The sequence below is a fragment of the Callithrix jacchus genome, chromosome 8 (assembly GCF_049354715.1).
Source record: "Callithrix jacchus isolate 240 chromosome 8, calJac240_pri, whole genome shotgun sequence".
Lineage (NCBI taxonomy): Eukaryota > Metazoa > Chordata > Mammalia > Primates > Cebidae > Callithrix > Callithrix jacchus.
In genome coordinates, this window is record NC_133509.1 from 124860637 (window position 1) to 124881421 (window position 20785).

Genomic DNA, 20785 nt, shown 5'->3' on the forward strand with positions numbered 1-20785 from the left:
TGCAGAGACCGAGATGGCACATAGCTGGAAGCTAGCTCAAGTGCCACAGTCATGGGATCCATGGCCATCAACATAGGGAGAGCTTTTGACGGAGGTCCCACTGGCCAAGAAGTCACTTGGGACGTTCCAGCCTGAAAGACTAGAATAGGGCACTTCTTTTGGGGACACTGATTAATTCATGGGACAGAGTTAACTCTGGTGCATAGGGTGGTGAGGTGTGAGTAGTGAAGGCCAAGTCAAGTTAGAAAAATGTGAATTTTCATGTTCAATGGCTCCTTCCTGACTGAGCTGGTCCCTTTGTGTTGATAAATCATGTAATGCTCCAGACCCTCAGGTAAATGGTTGGAACAAATGGCTCTGTCCCTGAGGAAAGCCAGGCTTCTTTTATTTTTGCTTTGGCATTGAGAGTCCTGTTGTCCATTTGGAAGGTGGGGAGCATTTGCAAATGCCCTGTTAGCTCAGTTGAGTTACTGAGTTACCAATTACCCAGGTGTGGGGAGGAGCTGTATGGAAGAGACTAGTACAGAACTTGCATTTAAGATTTAATTGTTATAAGCCTAGTAAATGTCTGGTCCCATGTGGCTGTATACAAAGTTAGCTAATAAGTTAGCCTGAAAGGAAATGTTCATTTCTGAAAGTCCTAGGATCTTTGTCTGCAGTATCTGTCTTTTTATAATCACCTAGGGGAAAAGGGATAAATGTATAAGCCCCTTTATTTAAATTAATCTCAAGGCCATTAGACATAATGTCTATGCGGACGAGTACAGATGCTGCCAAAGCATGCAGAGATAATTTCCCAACAACCTGTTAGCTCATGTACTTGGCTCTATTTAGGTTCTTTTAACCATGTATTTAAGATAAATTATAGATTTATTAGTATTGCAGCATAACCCTCCAGGTTTACAAATAATATATGTAGTGCATCATGATTTTAGAGTTTCCTTAAACGTAATAACTAAACAATTCTCCTTCTGAACTGTTTGGCAGAATTACCCATGGCTTACTTTTCTTTTCTCCCATCTAGTTTAACTACTGCTTTGACGTGGACTGGCTTGTAAAACAGTATCCACGAGAGTTCAGGTGAGTTCTGCAGGGTGACAGACAACACCATAAACTGTAAGAGGCTTTGACACCTAAGATTTGTATTTCTCAGGTAGAGCCACCGGTATCTTTTTGAATATTTCTTTTGAAACTATTGAAGTTATATAGATGTTAAGTTATATTGGGAAAAGACCATTCTTTGATCTATTTAATCCTACACATTCTTTTTACAGATTTTAGCATTTTCCTCTGTGCTCTTTCAGGAAGTAGGTAAGGACAGGCTTTAACTCAAATAACTGAACTTTATGTCCCGTCTTAATATGAAGGAAAAGACCATCTCCACATGCCTTCTAGATCTGTAAATGTGCCAACATGTGGCCAGCATGCTGTGCTTTCCTTAGCACATCAATGGTGTTCTGTCTTGAGGATCCCTTTGTGTTTCCGCGATTAGGAAAGGAGACTATACCTATCGCCTCCCCTTTTCTAGGCTCTGGAGGTAACGGATTTTTAGTTCTGTCTTCTGCCTGCACTTCATCAGATTCATGTTAGTCTATACAGACCTAATAGGGCATCACACAGTGAGGTACCACCCCTCCCTGTTTCTGACACATTTATGTGGCAGAATCCCATAATAGCAAGTAGGATGGAGGAAAACACACAAAAAATGATTGTCAGGGTCCTCGAAATTTTTGGTACATTTAGGGAATCAGATTGTGGAAATCTTTGACATTAACAATAGATAAAATGCTGTTAAAATTTTTCAAGGAGCTTTGGCGCTTGGGGATTTTTTTAACCTGTATCACCCAGAATTAGTTTTATCTCCATGTAAAAGAATACTCAAAATAAGAGTGGCTTAAATAAGACAGAAATGGTTTCCAGCCTGACAAGTTGAGATGGTAAACATTTATGGTCTGGATTGGGGGCACCAGGGTTCTCAGAGACTTATCTACCTACTCTTTCTGTTCTACCATCCTGGTGTGTGATTCAGTCTTCAGAGTCACCTCATGGTCCAGTATGGCAGCTAGAGCTCCAGCTTACTCATCTATTCCAGGTAGCAGGAAGGGGAAAGGAGGAGAAGGACAAAAAAGGTCCACATTTCAACTATGCCCATCTGAGCAGCCTTCCTGGAAGTCCCATACAGTATCTGCATCTATTTCGTTGAGCACAGGCTGAAATGTCTTTTAGCTTAGCACACCTTGTTCTGAATTAGCCTTTTGTTAGGGAAGGAGAAGAGAATGGCTGTCTGGAGGCAGTTTCTGCCTTGACTCCTCCTGGCAGTAGTATCCTTGGGTATCATCACATTGGCATTTTCTGTTCTTCCTCCCTTTTCTTAAAGACCTTGAAATAATCACCCCATTAGAGTGTTGGCAAAGTGTAGACTGCCGTTCCTTTGTATCTGTTATGGGTTAAATTCTCTCCCCCCGCAAAAAAATCTGTTGGACTTCTAATCCCCAGTACCTCAGAATGTGATCTTATTTGGAGATAGAGCTTTTACAAAGGTGATCAAGATAAAATTAGGGCATGAAGATGGGTACTAATCCAGTATGACTGATCTCCTTATAAAAAGAGAAATCTGGGTGCAGAGACAGAGATAAGACCGTGTGAAGACACAGAACGCAATCTACAAGCCAAGCTCCCAGAAGCTAGGAGAGAAGCTTGGAACAGATGCACTTCACAGCCTCAGGAACCAATCCTGCCAACACCTTGATCTTGGACATCTGGCCTCCAGACCTGTGAGACAATATATTTCTGTTTTCTGAGCCACCCAGTTTGTGGCACTTTGTTATGGAGGCCCTGGCACACTAATACAGTGTCCATTGGATTCTCAGTAACTAAAGGGAAAAAGTGGCCTTCTCCTCCCTGCACACCCTTACTACCAAGTGCATCTTGGGAAGGCCATTAAGAGCCTTAGAAGGTTGAGGAGTGCCTTAAATGGCAAGTTTAAGTAATATCCAGAATTTCTATGTAGAAAATTCAGATGATAAGGATTTATACCTCATTATGCTGTTCTTCAGGTGCTGTTTTTTTGTAATAAGTCATAGAACCAGTATATTTGAAAGAATTAATGAGGACTTCAGTTTCTATCAGTCATGTTTAATCTTTTTTTTAAAGATGACTTGATCTAACGTTTTTTTGTTTCTAGGTGATAGATGCATGAGTGTTTCTTACATTATTCTCTATACTGTTTTTCTTACCTAAACAGATAATTTCTAAAAAATCACAAGTGCATGTTTTATAGTTTACCTGTCATGTAAGCATAAAGCTGTTGGATATGAAGTAATGAGTTATTAGCAGTAGAATTACATTTTCTATGATGTTGCTCTCTAGTTGATTGTTTTTCCTTTGTGTATGGTGGAGAATCATTCTGCAGTGTGACTGATAAATCTGGAAGTGGCTCAGTTGTTTATCTTGCATGATTGGTTAGATCCAATTTTTGTTGTGTTGGGAGAGCTTATAGAAATATATTTATTTCTAAGTGTTATCTTGCTTTGAATTAATCAGAAAGATCAAGAATCTCTGAAAAGGCCGGGCGCGGTGGCTCAAGCCTGTAATCCCAGCACTTTGGGAGGCCTACGCAGGTGGATCACGAGGTCAAGAGATCGAGACTGTCCTGGTCAACATGGTGAAACCCCGTCTCTACTAAAAATACAAAAAATCAGCTGGTCATGGTGGCGCATGCCTGTAATCCCAGCTACTCGGGAGGCTGAGGCAGGAGAATTGCCTGAACCCAGGAGGCGAAGGTTGCAGTGAGCCAAGATCGCGCCATTGCACTCCAGCCTGGGTAATGAGCGAAACTCCGTCTCAAAAAAAAAAAAAAGAATCTCTGAAAAGCCTTCTAATGTATTCTTGAAAAGTGTTTTTATATTTTGAATTCAAAAATATAGCATTTTTCCGTATAGCTTGGGCTCTGTTTCACTGAAATCTAACCACCCATTAGTGTGGCTGTGTCATGCAGTAGGCCTGGGCCTCGGCCTGGGCCTGTCCACTATTGTATCTGGGTCGAGCTCAAACATAGCACACAGGAGGAGTTTGGCTAATATAGACATGGTGTGAAATGAATCCACTGTGTGGTCCAAAAGGAGGAAAAAAAGCATTGTACTATATAACAATAATTATCTTTAATTTATTTGGACTTAAGTATTTTAACGCAGAGCTACTTATGTGCCCTTTTGGGCCAAAGAAGATAATTATTCAAGGACTTTGTTGAATACAGTCCTTGAATTCCCTCTGTGTTACAGCAGAACTGCAGAATCAGGCCACGTAGCCCCATTATAAAGGTATCTGGTAAATGAACATAAGCTGATCACTGCTCTGTGTTGGCCCCGACTTCACTTACTACAAATGCCAGAAACAAATGTCGAGTGATAAAGAAGCTAGCATTCCTTAATGAGGCCAGAGTCCAGCTTCATGAACGATGTATTTTATTTTATTTATTTATTTTTGAGACAGTCTTACTCTGATACCCAGGCTGGAGTGGAGAGGTGCAATCTCGGCTCACTGCAAACTTCGCCTCCCGGATTCAAGCAATTCTCCTGCCTTAGCTCCGGAGTAGCTGGGATTAAGGCGCGCACAATCATGCCCAGCTAATTTTTGTATTTTTAGTAGAGGTGGAGTTTTACCATGTTGGCCAGGCTAGTCTCGAACTCCTGACCTCAAGTAATCTGCCTGCATCAGTGTCCCAAAGTGCTGAGATTACAGGTGTGAGCCACTGTGCCCAGCCTTGAATGATGTATTTTAAATACTTCTGCTCTCTTTTCAGGAAGAAGCCAATCCTGCTTGTGCATGGTGATAAGCGAGAGGCTAAGGCTCACCTGCACGCCGAGGCCAAGCCTTACGAGAACATCTCTCTCTGCCAGGTAAGCAACTTACTGCCATTGGAGAGCATGTATAGTCTGAGAATTAGAAGGAAACATAGACATTTAGATCACCCTTCCACCTAGTACAGAAGTGCTCTCTCCAGCATCAGTCATCAACAGATATTTGTCTAACCTCAGCTTAAACACTTACTGAGATAGAACATCCCATTGGTAGTACTCCTTATGCTTGGAAAGGTTTTTCTTTTTGTGAGCCTGAAGTCTTCCTAATTTTGACTCATTGGGTCTTAATTTTCCCCTTCTGGAGCCACACAAAATAAGTAAAGTCTTTCATCTTACAAATGTCAGTGATTCATATATCTAAAGTGATCTGCCCTGTCTCACTTAGTTTTCTCTCTCAAACATTCTCTCTCTTTGGTTGTATTCAATGTAGTATGAATTCCGAGTCTCCACAACCTGCCGCAGTGCTCCCCTGGTTGCATGTAGCTTGTCAATATTCCTGTTGAAACCTGGGTTTCAATTGAACAAATCCTCTGGATGCAGTTCAGTGGCTGTTGGTTTCTTTTTGTCAGTATCCTGTGCATGCAGCATAAAACTTGTAGTTTTTCATGACACCTTATGTAACTTACATTAGCTGCCATTGACACTTCATTGGTAGCCCTTCAACCATAGTTCTTTTTTTCACATCAGTTGCATCTAAGGTCTAAACAGGAGAGACTCATAGATTAAAAAAACTGTTAGGAAACTATGTGAGTCGTATGCTGCGTATGATCTAAGTCCAGTGTGGAGACATTAAGTGGTCTCATAACAGGCATATTCACTTGGTTTGCTAGGACCAAAGCAAAGCAGAAAAGAAAGCTGTATTACTTTGTTCTTGTGCTGCTATGAAGAAATACCTGAGACTGGGTAATTTATAAAAAGGAGGGATTTAATTGGCTCATGGTCCTGCAGTCTATACATGAAGCATGGCTGAGGAGGCCTCAGGAAACTTTCAGTCATGGCAGAAGATAAAGAGGAAGCAGGCACGTCTTACTTGGCTGGAGCAAGAAGGCAGAGAGAAAGGGGAGGAGCTACACACTTGTATTAAACAACCAGATCTCTTGAGAACTCACTATCACAAGAACAGCAAGGGAGAAGTCCACCCCATGATCCAATCACCTTCTACCAGGCCTCTCCTCCAACATTGGGGATTATAATTCAAGATGAGATTTGGGTGGGGAAACAGACCCAAACCATACCAAAAGCCAAAAAACAGTTACTGCCTGGTTTCTTTATATATTCCCATAATTTTGTCCTAATACTTTGCAGCCAGCATACAACATGGCCGGTGACTTTCATTAGGACCCATTTATTTAGACTCATCATCCAAAAGGATCTATTACATGTGGCATTTTGAGCAAGAAACCTGCAAAGTAGAAAGGAAAACAAGGAATACAGAAGAATTTCTCACATTTATGATAACTACTTCCTATAGAAATGGTAGTTAGGAAGTAGCTGGTGTCATAGTCACCTTTTCCTATTTCGTTTAGCTATATTATCAGTCCATTCATGAGAAAACATGGAAGATGCTTTTTTATAGCCCTTTTCTTTCCTTATTGTTAGCTTAGTAAAATTGGCAAAAGATTTCTGCTGTTATAGTACAGAGGCAAGAGTGAATTACATGCTTTCTGGATTTTTTTTTTTTTCATTTTCCTTCTAGTGTCTTTTTTCCCCATCCACAAAGATTTAAGAATTCCAACTCATATGGTATCACTCTTTTTCCAACTGTATATGATATCTTTGTATTTTTTTAAGATTAATACAGTATAAGAGCCCAGGCTTGTTAATTTTAAACATATCTCACAACATTTTCCTTACGATGTAACCTACTTCACTTTATAGAGTTGTCATTTTAAAAATACCTTCTATCCAACATAGGTTCAGCTCATCATGCCTATAGATGTGCCTTCGCTTCAGTGGTTGCCAAAATTCCATTGTTTTGCTTCTGTTTCCAGCAACGTAAGAGGTTAGATTGCAGTAGGATGTCTCCTATCAAACCTTATGGTGGGCAGAAAGTAAAGTGACACAGAAATCCTGAAAACCAGTGACTAAATGAATGGAAATAGAAAGTATTTTTCAAATATTATTTACCTGTTCTGAAAGGTTTAGGAGAGAGGTTCCTGTGCTTGATAGCGTGCTCCAGGCTGGCCACCAGAGGGCATAGTGAGCTGCATCTTCCAAACCGCTTGGAAAGAACTGTTTAGAAGTTCCCAACTCTAGGCTGAGGTGTAGGATTGTGTCCCTCTCCTGACCTCTTGAAACACCTTTTTACCTTGTCTGTAATATAAATTCTTTTTTCTAGCAGCATGGGTCATTTAAACTGAGACACATTAGTCAGAGAATCAGTGGCTGCTGACACTGTCCCATTTTGCAAACATGGGACCTAAGGGCAGACTTTGAGACCTTGTGGTGGTCAGAGTCACATTGCTGGGGCTCAGTCCCAGCTCTATGTGTGTGTATTAGTCTGCTTGGATGCTGTAATAAAATTACCTGGGTGACTTTTCTTGGACTTGGGTGGCCGAAATAACAACTTATATCTCAGTTCTGGAACCTGGGAATCCAAGATCAAGGTGCCAGTCAATTCAGTTCCAGGTGAGGGCTCTCTTGCCAGCTTGTAGATGGCCACCTTCTCACGGTGTCCTCATGAGGGAGAGGGAGGAAGGCAGACACACAGGCTGTCTCTTTTATAAGGACACCAACCAGTCCTGTTTTATCAGGATCCTACCCTTATGACCTCATTTAACCTTAATTACCTCCATGAAGTCCCTCTCTCAAATTGTCACGTCGGAAGTTGGGGATTCAACATATGAATTTGATGGGGGGAACACAAGTGTTTATTACACTTCTTCTGGGCTTGTCACTGGCTTGTCACCTAATTTCTTCATCTTTGAAATTGATTGCTAATGCTGTTCATTCTAGAGTTTGCTAAAAGATTTGATACACTAGCCCAAAAACAGCACCCAGTAAACATCTGTTGAAGCTATTATCCTTGTTTTTTGTGCTTAGACTTGCCCAGAAGCATGTAACTTGCAGCAAGCTAAACAAAAGCCAGGTCTCTTGTTCTTTCTCAGCTAAATATCAATTTATAGAGTGGCAGTCCTCCTCATTTTGTAATTTTGAAGACATGAAATAGAGTTCCTTGTACTTTCTTCTGGGGCCAGAGGGCACAGATGCATGCTGGTCTGTGGGTATCTCCACTCCAGACAGGGAGTGTGTTGTAACTCACCTGTGTATTCCAGTGGCCCATTGCTGCCCCCAGCAAAGTTTCACCCATGTCATGTGATGCGGGGGTGGGGTAGGTAGTGGGGAGAGGTTGCAGTAGTGATTGCCACAATTGTAGAATGCTTACTGCATGCAGCTCCCCGTTCCTCAGCATTTTGCATATGTGATCTCATTTCTAACAACTCTGGATCTCATAACGGTACCGTTTAAAAAAGGAGAAAACTGAGGCATAGAGATAGGCGTATTTCCCAGAGTCGTACAAAGTTGTGAAGGCAGGATTTGAGCCCATGTACTGCATTCCTAAGTGCAAAACTTTTTCGGTTATTTAAACTCTTTCATAACCTGCATCTTGTGACATATTCTACTTAACCAAGGTCTGGCAGTAGTGGGTGTTAGATAAAATGTTTTCTATATACATCCCCTCCATTTCATGTGTTTTTATTTTCAGCACTTGCTGTGCTTTCAATATAAGGACATTTCTATTTTAATTTAACATCCCAAGTCTTTATGTTGCCACCACTTTCAGTGTTTCTTTCAAATATGCTCTGCAAACTGTGTACTATTAATTTATATGTAAGCCAAATATCTAAAACTGTGCATAGTCTTATTTGTTTTACTAGTTTTTTGACAACTAAAGAAATTAGGCTTCTCACTCCTAATTACTGTAATTAAAAATATAGTGTATATTGAATCATTCTAGATAACAAAATTTATGATTTTTCTTTAATATGCATCTCCAGATGCTATTATAAAAGCTGTCTTGTTATTCAAGGGCTTGTCCAGTAGAGGTCAGTAAAAATAGTTGGTTTTTTTTCTTTTAAGTTGGCCTGATTGCTTTCTAATGTAATTTCCAGTAGATATGGATATTAGTGGTTTTTTAATAAACAACTTCTTTTTCATCCTAGGCAAAGTTGGATATTGCATTTGGAACACACCACACGTAAGCGATTTTTATGAAATGGGGGAATCCCTCAAGCATTGTCATTTGTCCGTTACACTGTTATTCGTAGAAGAGACTGAGCCTGGGGGAGCTATTCTTTTATTTAATGCTCTTATAAAAATTATTTGGTCCTTCCTTTTAATTTTATAGATCAGGAAACTAAGGCCCAGATTAAGGTGTGCGGTTTTTCTTTGGGCCAGTAACAGAGACAGAAACAGAACCTATATATTCTAACTTTAGTGTGTGTGTTTTTTTTTTAATATATTATTTTTTAAGATATGGTCTCACTCTGTTGCCCAGACTAGAGTGCAGTGGCATAATCACACCTCACTGCAGCCTCCAACTCCCAGGCTTGAGCAATCCTCCCACCTCAGCCTCCCAAGTAGCTAGGTCTGTAGGCGTACACCACCATGCTCAGCTAATTTTTTTGTAGACACAAGGGTCTCACTTTGTGACTCAGGCTGGTGTCGAACTCCTGGGCTCAAACAGACCCCCTGTCTTATACTCTCAAAGTGCTGGGATTACAGGCGTGAGCCCCTGTGCTGGCCTTCACTTTAGCTTTTAATTTGTTCTTGTTTGCTCATAGCTAAAATTTACCTTATTATTTCCTTTAGTCCATCCACCACCGCCCCTGCCACCTCACCCCTACACACATACTTTGTAGGTTAGACTCAACAGAGCTCTTTTTTTTTTTTTTTTTTTTTGAGACAGTCTCGCTCTGTTGCCCAGGCTGGAGTGCAGTGGCACAATCTCAGCTCACTCCAACCTCCACCTTCTGGGTTCAAGTGATTCTCCTGCCTCAGCCTCCCCAGTAGCTAGGATTACAGGCCCCTGCAACCACACCCAGCTAATTTCTGTATTTTTATTAGAGACAGGGTTTCACCATGTTGGCCAGGCTGGTCTCAAACTCCTGACCTCAAGTGACCCACCCACCTCAGCCTCCCAAAGTAGTGGGATTACAGATGTAAGCCACTATGCCTGGCCAAGAGCTCTTAACTCAGAGTTTAAAATACCTAGGAGGCTGGTCACAGTGGTTTCATGCCTGTAATCCCAGTACTTTGGAAGTCCAAGGTAGGTAGATTATTTGAGGTCAGGAGTTCGAGGCGTGCACCACTGCATCTGGCTAATTTTTGTATTTTTAGTAGAGATGGGGTTTCGCCATGTTGGCCAGGCTGGTCTTGAACTCCTGACCTTGTGATCCACCCAGTTCAGCCTCCCAAAGTGCTGGGATTTCAGGCGTGAGCCACTGATCCCAGCCTATTTTTAAAATGTTTTAAGAATTGAATACCTATTATGTTCTTGACAGAGCTCAAGAGAATATAGAGTGTTTATTCTTACAACTTTTTCTTTGGTGAGAGAAGCAAGACAAAAGTGAATTAGAAAAGGAGAAACACCTTCCAGATCATGGTGATGGAGTGTAAGCTGCCTTCCCCACCTGGCAGGGTAGAGCTAGAAACAGTGAATGGGGCAGTCTTTGAGACTGCACACACTTTGGCACATAAGTCGTTAGGTACAGTAGCCCTGCTCCTTCCAGTTTTGGTTGGATGCCATGCAATCCTGTGGTGTGTCTCACAGTGTTTTAGAATGGTAAAGCTCTTTGGTTTCCTCCAGAGCTGGGAGCAGGGTTAATTCTTATGGCTCCAAGAATTGCTAGAGGGGAAAGAGAAAAACCAAAGCAGCTGAATGTCAAATATCCAGATCCAGGTGGTAACCGATGGCAAACCACAGGATGGGCGAGGTGTACCTCTTTCCACGGCCCCCACCCTGTATCATTTAGTCTTCTTTCCCACCAATGCCATGTCTTCTCCCACCTCTCCTACTCCTACGCTAGTAGCATGAAGGATTCACTGTTGCTGCGACCAGCCCTTGGAAGCCATGTGTGGTGAAAGGAGTGCTCTGGCACCTGGCACATGTGATCCCAACATGCTCTTCCACTTTGTGACCTTGTATAATACCTGTTAACTGTCCAGCCACAGATTCCACATCTGTAGAATGAGAATAAACCCTCCTCTGGATTGCTGTGAAGACTTAGTGTGGTAACATATGACAGCTTCTAGGAGGGTACCTGGCAGAGAGGTGCTTGGCATATGTTAGTTCTCTTCCCGCTTTGCAGGAATAGCTGTGCATTTGAGTTGTGTCCCTTTTGCTGCCCCACAGCTTAGCACACAATATGGCAGGTCAGCATTCTTCAAGGGAGATCTCATTCCTTGCCCTTTTCTATCCATTTTTAACTCTGACCTTATTAACACTACCATTTTGTCTACGAAAAGATGAATATGGCTACTGTCAAGTTCATAATTCTTATTTGGTGAGATTCATTGACATTAGTGTGTGATTTGCCTGATAATCGATGTCTTGACTAATGGAAATATTTGTAAACCTTCTATCATGAATCCATAACTGACTTAATTACAATCAGCTGCTGATTTGGCAACTGTGTATGTAAATTTGCCCAGATTTCAGGGAGCACATTTCACAAATGGAAAGAAGATGGCTCAGCAGCTGTCATTTCTCCAGCTTTGCATTAATTTATTGTTTGCCAGCTTGGGTTAATTTCTCGTTTTGGCAAGAGCTGAATATCTCATTCTCTTTTCTGTCCTTGCATCCTTTTTCTTATCTTTTTATACTGATTTCATTCCTGCCTAGATAGTATTCATGTTGTTTATTTGGAGAGAGCCAGTGGTTCATTTTTTTTTCCCCATGTGTAAATTGAGTTTCATCAGTAAGTGTTAAGTAGCACTCTGTCCTCGATGGAAATGATAAAATAAGTCAAGACAGAGTTACAGCCTTGAGAAGTGACACTTCAGTTGGAGGGAGAACTTAACATTTCTGAAATATTGAAACAAATACTATTGAAAACAACAGGGAGATAAAAATCATCCATTATTAGATTAGAAAATAAACCTATGTACTGAAGGAGTAATAGGAATGTACAGGTGAGAGTGTTTCACATTTAATAAAATGTATTTATTTATTTGTATTTTTTCAAGACAGTGTTTCACTCTGTTGCCCAGGCTGGAGTACAGTGGCACAGTCTCAGCTCACTGCAACCTCTGCCTCCCGGGTTCAAGTGATTCACCTGCCTGAGACTCCTGAGTAGCTGCAATTACAGGTGTCCACCACCACACCCAGCTTATTTTTGCATTTTTAGTAGAGACAGGGCTTGACCATGTTGGCTAGGCTGGTCTCAAACTCATAACCTCAGATGATCTGCCAGCCTCAGCCTTCCAAGGTGCTGAGATTACAGGCATGAGCCATTGTACCCGGCAGCAAAATGTATTTTTGCATATCATTCACAACAGTCCTGAGGTGGGACAGATCCTTAGAGATATAAGTGGAAAACTGAGGCTCAGGGACATTGAATGGCTTATGTAGGGTCAAAGGGCTTCTAAATGACAGTTCGGAGCTTAGGTCTTCAGACTTCAGATGGAAAGCTCTTATCTATATACTAGCCCCTCTCTCTCACTGGAGTTAAAATAAGAGAAATGTGTTTGGCTAGAGGTCTGGGGCAGCCACATGAAAAAAGAATGGACCCAGTTAGGTCTCATTTGGATTAATGAAGAATAGGCAAGACTTACCTCAAGCCAAGACACACACTGGTGACAAGTGTGGAATCTATGGATACAAAAAACCACTCTAATGGTAATGAAGCATCTTTCAAACTTTTTAAAATTTCAACTCATAATAAATATATTTTATATTTCAGTGTATTGTACACTGATATACCCATGTGCCAGAAGAAAATTTCATGAACCAGTAATTAAAAATATATAGTATCCCAACTTATTCTGTTTTAGTTGTTTAAAAAATACTAGCCATGATGCAACAAGAGGTTGTTGACCATACTTTGCATCTCAGACAAGAAGGTTCCCATGGTCCCTAGAAGTAACAGGTGATGCTGAATAGATAATAAGGGCCCAGGCTGGAGGGATATGAAGTGCCAGGACTGGCCAGGTAGACAGAATAGGGTAAAAGTTCATTTACCCCATTTACCAAATACTCAACATTTTTGAAAGATTTTCAACCTATCACTTAGGCAGACTTTCATCATGGTAATGCATAGAAGGGAAGATTATAAATGTTTAAAGTTTGGGTAATCTGAGAGTTTTTAAAAATTCCTTTAGCTATTTGTTACATTTGCATTGGAAAGGTATTAAATATTTTGAAAGTATTGTTAATGATTTTTGATCCTTTGCTGTTTTTAAAGGAAAATGATGCTGCTGCTTTATGAAGAAGGTCTCCGGGTTGTCATACACACCTCCAACCTGATCCACGCTGACTGGCATCAGAAAACTCAAGGGTTCGTAGGGGGCCTGCTCGCTTCCTGGCAGTGTGTGTGCTGAGAAAGGTCAAAAGCCAGAACATTCACTTTATTCTTTTTTTTTTTTTTTTTAAAGAAGGGAAAAAAAAGAAAAAGGAATATTACTTCATTCCTAAAATGGGTTTCAATAATGGCCGATCAATATTTTGAGTGTTTAAAGTGGTTAATGCATATTTTATGTGTTTAAAATGGAGACCTCTATTGTGTTTATTTGTTCTGGCTCTGAGTTCAAGTCCTGGATATCGTTATCAATTTGTTGTCTCGTTGACTCTAAATCTCTTTATGTGTCTTATGTATCTGGGTGTTAAGATCTCTTATTGTTGCATTAATCCTTTTACCCTTGCATCCTTGTAGCTTTGAAATCTATTTTATTAAATGTGAGAATTGCAACTCCTGCTTTTTATTTATTTATTTTTGCTCTTCATTTGGTTGGTAAGTTTTTTTTTCCATCCCCTTGTTTTGAGTCTTTGTATATCTTTAGATATATCGTTAGATTTTGTGGATAATGTATATTTTGTGTGTTTAAAATGGAGAGCTCTATTGAGTTTATTTGTTCTGGATCTTAGTTCCAGTCCCGGATATCGTTATCAATTTTCTGTCTCGTTGAATCTAAATCTCATTATGGGTCTTATGTATCTGGGTGTTAAGATCTCTTATTATTACATTAATCCTTTTACCCTTGTATCCTTGTAGCTTTGAAATCTATTTTGTCAAATGTGAAAATTGCAACTCCTGCTTTTTATTTATTTATTTTTGCTCTCCATTTGGTTGGTACATTTTTTTTTTCCAACCCTTTATTTTGAGTCTATGTATATCTTTGGATATACCGTTAGATTTTGTCTGTATCTTTTAATTGGGAGATTTGGTCAATTTAAATTTAGGGTTGCTGCCATTTGATATTAACTGGCTATTTTGTCCTTTCGTTTATAAAAATTCTTCATGTTAATGCTCTTTACTTTTTGGTGTATTTTTAGAAAGGGTCATACTGGTTGTTCCTTTCTGCGTATAATGCTTCTTTTAGAAGTTCTTGTAGAGCAGGCCTGGTGGTAATAAAATCTCTGAGTACTTGCTTGTTCCTGAAAGATTTTATTTTTCCTTCAAATGTAAAGCTTAAATTGGCAGGATATGATATTCTGGGATGAAAGTTCTGTTGATTAAGTATATTGAATATTGGCCCCCACTCTCTTCTAGCTTGTAGGGTTTCCGTTGAGAGATCTGCTGTAAGCCTAACAGGCTTACCTTTATGGGTAACTTGATCTTTCTCTCTGGCTGCCCTTAATATTTTCTCCTTCGTTTCGATCTTGGTGAATCTAACGATTATGTGCCTTGGGGTTGGTCTACTTGAGGAATATTTTTGTGGTGTTCTGTGTATTGCCTGGGGTTGAATAGTGTCCTGCTTTGCTAAATTAGGAAAATTTTCCTGGATAATGTCCTGGAGAGTATTTTCCAGCTTGAATTGATTCTCTCCGTCACATTCAGGTACACCAATCAAGCGTATATTAGGTCTTTTCACATAGTCCCATATTTCTTGGAGACTTTGCTCATTCCTTTTTATCCTTTTTTCTCTATTCTTGTCTTGTTGTTTTGTTTCATTAAGTTGATCTTCGACCTCTGATACCCTTTCTTCTGCTTGATCCATTCGGCTGTTTAAGCTTGTACAAATTTCACTAAGTTCTCGTGTTGTATTTTTCAACTCCATAAGTTCATTTGTATTCCTCTCTATATTGTCTATTCTTTTCAACATTTCATCGAACCTTTTTTCCAAGTTCTTAGTTTCTTTACATTGGGTTAGAACAAGTTCCTTTAACTCCCAGAAGTTTCTTATCATCCACCTTTTAAAGCCTACTTCAGATAATGGAACACAGTCCTTTTCCATCAGGGCTTGTTCCGTTACTGATGAGTCCTTTTCCATCAGGGCTTGTTCGGTTGCTGATGAGTCCTTTTCCATCAGGGCTTGTTCTGTTGCTGATGGGTTCTGGTTTTGAGTATACTCGGCCTTCTTAGGCTGTTTTTTTCCCTTCATTGTAGATGAACCGCCTTTCTAATTAGTTTTCTGAGTCGACGTCCGACTTATTGATTCCCAGTGCTGGGATCTGAGCAACCCACTGTGGCGGCCTAAATAGCAGTGATAAGACTGATGGTGCTCTTCTGCCCGGGAATCTCTGGTCTGGCTTCCCTCTTGAGTCCGCAACAAGCGGCTCTGACTTCCCGGAGCTCCAAACTCCGGTCAGTAGGGGAAGCAGTCCCGTTGGCTCTGCATGAAGAGCTGCTGCGCCTAGACGGCAAAACCGCTGCGGCGGCCACAAGAGTCGCGCTGGCGACCCGTGGGGCTCCTCCACTGGGAATCAGCTGATCGGTGAGTGACGAAAATTTTTCTAAAAGTGTGGCGTCGTCTCGTTCTCTGGGCTTTCACTGGGAGCTACAGTCCTGAGCTGTTAGTGGTTGGCCATCTTGGATCAATCTCCACTTTATTCTTTTTTCTATTTTTTTTTTAAGTTGTAAAAATGACACACATGGCCTAGAAAAGAGTTGTATGCAGAAAAACTTACAGTATACTTTTCCTGCCTGCCCAATTCTACCTTCTTGGGGTAACCAGTGTTAGCAGGAGCATAATCATCCATGGCTACCTCTATTATGCTTGTGAACATACATTACTATTTACATGTAGTAGTCTCTTCCTAGTTTTTAGAGAAATGGCATCATATACACACTCTAGCTAAGTAGAGGGAACAGCACGTGCAGAGGATCTGGGGCAGAGAAGGGGTTACAGAATGAAAGATCTGAACCCATCGATTTCCCAGTAGTATTTACCACATAGCTTTTGTGGTTTCTCCTTACTGGTGTACCCACCTGTATTTTTGCTTGCCACTTCCCAAACAGGAATCAAAGGAAAAGTTGGGGTGGGGCCTGATCATGTGAATAGTGTGCTAAATATTTCCTCACTCCCCCCAGTCAGTGTATTTTCTTTGAAACAAATTTAATCTGGTATCTTTTTAGAGCCTTTAGTGTGTTAAAATTGTGAATCTCCAAGAGAAGAATTGAATATGAAAGTGTTTCTGAACTTTTTAAACTACTAACCCTCTGTACTTGGTGCAAGTTTTCATCCCCTTTTAAAAGGGATTTTTAGGGATTTGCTCAAATCAAGTTCAGCTATTGTTCTTGATTATGACTAACTTTAATTTTTCATTTAAGCCATTTTGCACATCTCTCTCTGTTCTAGAGAAGAGCTGGTCAACAAACAGCCTTCCGTGTTGGGAGAAACTCGGATGTTTGTCTAGCGCCATTTCTGGGTTCACGTATTCTCTGTTGTCTTCCTCTGCCTCACCCTGCCCCATATTGCCTCACTTGGTCTAAAACTCCTAATTTGGAGTATATTACTTCCGACTAAGCTCTGCTGAGCCCAAGTTACATCTTTTTTTTTTTTTTTTTTTTTTTCTGGACTCGCTCTGTTACCCAGGTTAGATTGCTGTGATGTGATCCACCTCCCAGGCTCAAGTGATCCTCCCACCTCAGCCTCTGGGTAACTGAGACTGAAGGCACGCACCACTACACCTGACTAACCTTCTGTATTTTTTGTAGAGACAGGGTTTTGTTTAGTTACCCAGGCTGGTCTCAAACTTCTGGGCTCAAGCGATTCGCCTGCCTCAACCTCCCAAAGTGCTTAGATTACAGGCGTGAACCACCACGCCTGGCCCCAAGTTACATCTTAGTTTGAGCTGAAATAGCTTTCCAGCTTCCTTCAGCAGGTCTTGCTTCAACCTGCGTATGCTGTGCAGGGCAAGTGTAACCTCTCTTCCTTAAGGCAGTCCTTCAGGGTTTGAAAGGGAGTCTTGTCTCTGAGCCTCACATCTCTTGTTCCCCCCTCACTCCCCTACCCCACCATAGCATGTGGCTTTGAATCCCCATCACCAATTCCTTGTAGTTTTTATAAACACAAAAATATTTTTTACGTTTATTTTTATAACATAACATTTTTTATAACATAAAAATGTTCTAATTTTTCAGTATCCCACTTAAAATATGCTTTTCAAAATTAAATGTGGCTCTGACTGGTCCAGGGTTGAGGAGATAGCTACTCTATCTTTAAGTCTTAGGTGTGGCACTTTCTTGATCTACTGAATTTGTGGCCAGCTGTGCCTTTGGTACCCCAAGAGCCTCTAAGCCAGCTCTCCTGAGCTCCCTGATTTAGTTTGGGAACTCAGGTAACCCTATCAAAAGGAAATGAGATTAATGTAGCTTTTTCTTAGTGAAGCAATAATTAATGTTACTAAAGGGATTTCTCAAGTTGGCCCTCAGTCTCCCGTGGCTCCAAAAATCCCACCCTGGGCTTCCTGTTTGTTGGAAGCTTAGCTTACAGGCAGTAGTACCTTCTCGGGCATCTCTGGGGTGCTTGCTAGGAGGGAAAAGGTAGGAGTAAAGGCTTGCGTGTTTCTTTTATTTAAAAATAATTTTTTAATTTAAAAATTTTAAAAACTTGCTGACTAGGTAGGAACTTCATATGGTTCAAATGACTCAGAAAGTACCAAGGCTGTGAAATCTTCCTCTGGCAGCCATCCTGGTATAGGATCCTATTATTTCATGCTTGGTCTATATTCTACTCTCTAATACTTTGCATTTCATGTTGTTTGTGGTAACTTTAAAACTTTCGAAAGCAGTTTTTGTGTGTAATCTCACTTCTTAATTGGTCTATGGTGGTTCTGCTAATCCCGTTCAGCTGTCTCATGGTCCACCTGTTGATTTCTCACTTTTAAAATTAGAACAAGAGTTGCATCCAAAGCTCACAGTTCAAAAATAAATAAATAAAATTATTTGGCTCATTATATTAATTTTCTCATCTTATTTTGTGACATGTTAAAAATGCCTCGTATCTCAACATCCTAGTTTAGGAAGTCATCTATCTTATTCCTCATCCAGAACACACCTCTGAGTGAATATCTGCTCCAGGTGGAGCCTTACTCAGCCTGGGAACTCTGCGTTGCTATTGCAAGGAGAGGTCCTACACGTTTATCCAGCCCAACCTGGTCATTTTACACACAGAGGCAAAGGCCTACAGAGGTCACAGGGCTTACCCAAAATGGCATAGTCAGCTAGAAGCAAATCTGGGTCCAGAACCTGGGCTCCGGCCCTTGTCACACCATGCTGACTCCTGTGCTAAGGGTCTCCCCAGGGTGGGAATTAGGGGTATGAAATGCCACTTGCTAGAAACTTGCAGAATTTAGAAGATGCACTGCCAAGAGTCCTTGCAATTTTGGATGCCTTCTGCCCTGGTGACCTGCATCTTACCAGTCTCCTTGAGGGGCTGCCAGGTGAATGAGGAATTGGGCAGTTTTTCTTTCGGCTTAATAGGCTGGGGAGAGGGGAGTAGCCACAGAAGGGGAAAAAGTAGCACCCGATATTTTCACTGCTCCTGTAAGTCATTGCTTTGCAACAGTCTGGTGAGGCAGCCCTTAACCTCACTTTTGCATTTGAAGAAACTGAAACATGAGAGGTTTGAAGCAATTTTTGCAATCTGCTGTGGAGCAGTTTATAGAAGTATTGGAATTAGATATGGTTGTTTTCTATTTATGGATATAATGTAGAAGTTTTGGCAAAGAGCATTGTTTTCCTCTGGGGAAAAAGAATGAATGAAATGAAAGATGTCTGTAATGTTGCTTCACTGAATTGTTTGAAAGTTTGAGGTGGTTGTGACATCATTGAATGTGATATATAATTACTCCAGGCACCAGAAAACATAAGACAGAAAAATACACTGCTATATAGCACCTACATTATGAAAATGGGTTTATTGAAAATAGATTTTTCACATACACTTTTACTATAGATAACACAATTCTTATTTCACATTTGGCTAACGAGCTGCATTGATGCAGACAAGGGCAAATTCTTGCTGGGATTACCACTGGTAGCATGGATTTGCTCTACCCGTTAGGATTAGAATTCTTAACTCTTGTCATCAAGTCTTCGAAAACAGTATATAGGTGCAGAGGTAGGCGGAATAAGGAAGGTGTGGCAAGTGAGAGGGAGCATGGAGGGATGTGGGTTGCAGAGCCCAGGTCATACTGAATCTTATTCATGACAAGGTGTTCCGAAGTAATTCAGAATGTGTTAGGAAACCATTGGAGTGGTTCTCATCAAACATCAGATTTATATTTCATGTTTCCTAAGATTACTTACCATGTGGAGATACTGAGAATTCACCTCTTTCTTAGGATGAAGGCATAATCAGTACAGAGGTCATCGTGATCAATTGTGTGCCTGACTGTTAAATATTTTTTTTTAATTCCAGAGTATGGTTGAGCCCCTTATACCCACGAATTGTTGATGGAACCCACAAATCTGGAGAATCGATAACACATTTTAAAGCTGACCTCATCAGTTACTTGATGGCTTATAATGCCCCTTCTCTCAAGGAGTGGATAGATGCCATCCATGAGCACGATCTCTCTGAAACGAAGTATGTGCCAACTTATCACTTTGGGGTGTTTATAACAGGCTCATACCACAAGAACCTCATGAGGTCTGGAATACAGGGGCTTGGAAAGAGGTGGGGTGAAATCTAGCCAAGCTTCAGGACGTGATGAGGGGATGAGCAGATTCTGTCATATCTATATCTCATGATTCTCAGGCATTAAGGTGGCAACCAGTGAATCTTCATGTTTACCTTAAACCTCCCAGTGGGGTACTCTTAAAATTAATGAGTTCTTTGCCTGGTACTTTACATCTTGTAGATGTTCCATCATTAGCTGGTTTGCTTGAAAATGAGTTTGAGAATCATTCAAGAAAATGGATTGGCTCTCAGATCATTTCTTCATTATATCAGTTACCATGTGTATTTTGTGATTTTCCTTTTTAGATGCCCAAAGCACATAATTGTATTTTACAACTTGTGTTTTTATATCTTTATAGTGTTTATCTTATTGGTTCAACCCCTGGACGCTTTCAAGGAAGTCAAAAAGATAATTGGGGACATTTTAGACTTAGGAAGGTAACCGAACTCTTACTGTTTTAACATTTTTTAAAAATTTAATGTATATTCTCTATTTTAAAATAATTTTATATTTTGATGCAGCTTCACAATATTTCTGCACAATTCTGGGCAAATAGATACTTGACAAATTGGTAATTATAGTTCTTAGTAATTACTGCTCTTTAATGTGTTTTCTGTCTTTTCTAGCTGTAGGCTTTTCTAAATGGCATAAATATATAAACCCTTTCTAGTTTTTATATTGCAATAAAGATAGAGGCTTCCTATTTATACACATATTGTAGCTTTGATTATAGCTTTTGATTATTTAGCATATCAAGTTTTAAGATATAAATTCAACAAACAAAATGTTTTCGAATAAAGACTATAATTGAGCTACAATATATTTTGATTATTAAACCAGTGCCCTTAAGAAAACTAAT

The 20785-nt window shown here is 40.4% G+C and overlaps 1 protein-coding gene across 14 annotated transcripts in view; it reads left to right on the forward strand.

Annotated features, from left to right (window-relative positions):
* The window catches only part of TDP1 (tyrosyl-DNA phosphodiesterase 1), a 99110-nt gene that overhangs the window by 12278 nt on the left and 66047 nt on the right, over positions 1-20785 (forward strand). For all 14 annotated transcript variants that reach the window (XM_035262148.3, XM_078335598.1, XM_078335595.1 and 11 more), the window contains 6 exons: positions 1025-1080; positions 4802-4898; positions 9023-9057; positions 13265-13357; positions 19665-19832; positions 20285-20363. In XM_035262148.3, coding sequence (XP_035118039.3) covers positions 1025-1080; positions 4802-4898; positions 9023-9057; positions 13265-13357; positions 19665-19832; positions 20285-20363 — 528 coding nt within the window. The remainder of the gene's footprint in view (positions 1-1024; positions 1081-4801; positions 4899-9022; positions 9058-13264; positions 13358-19664; positions 19833-20284; positions 20364-20785) is intronic.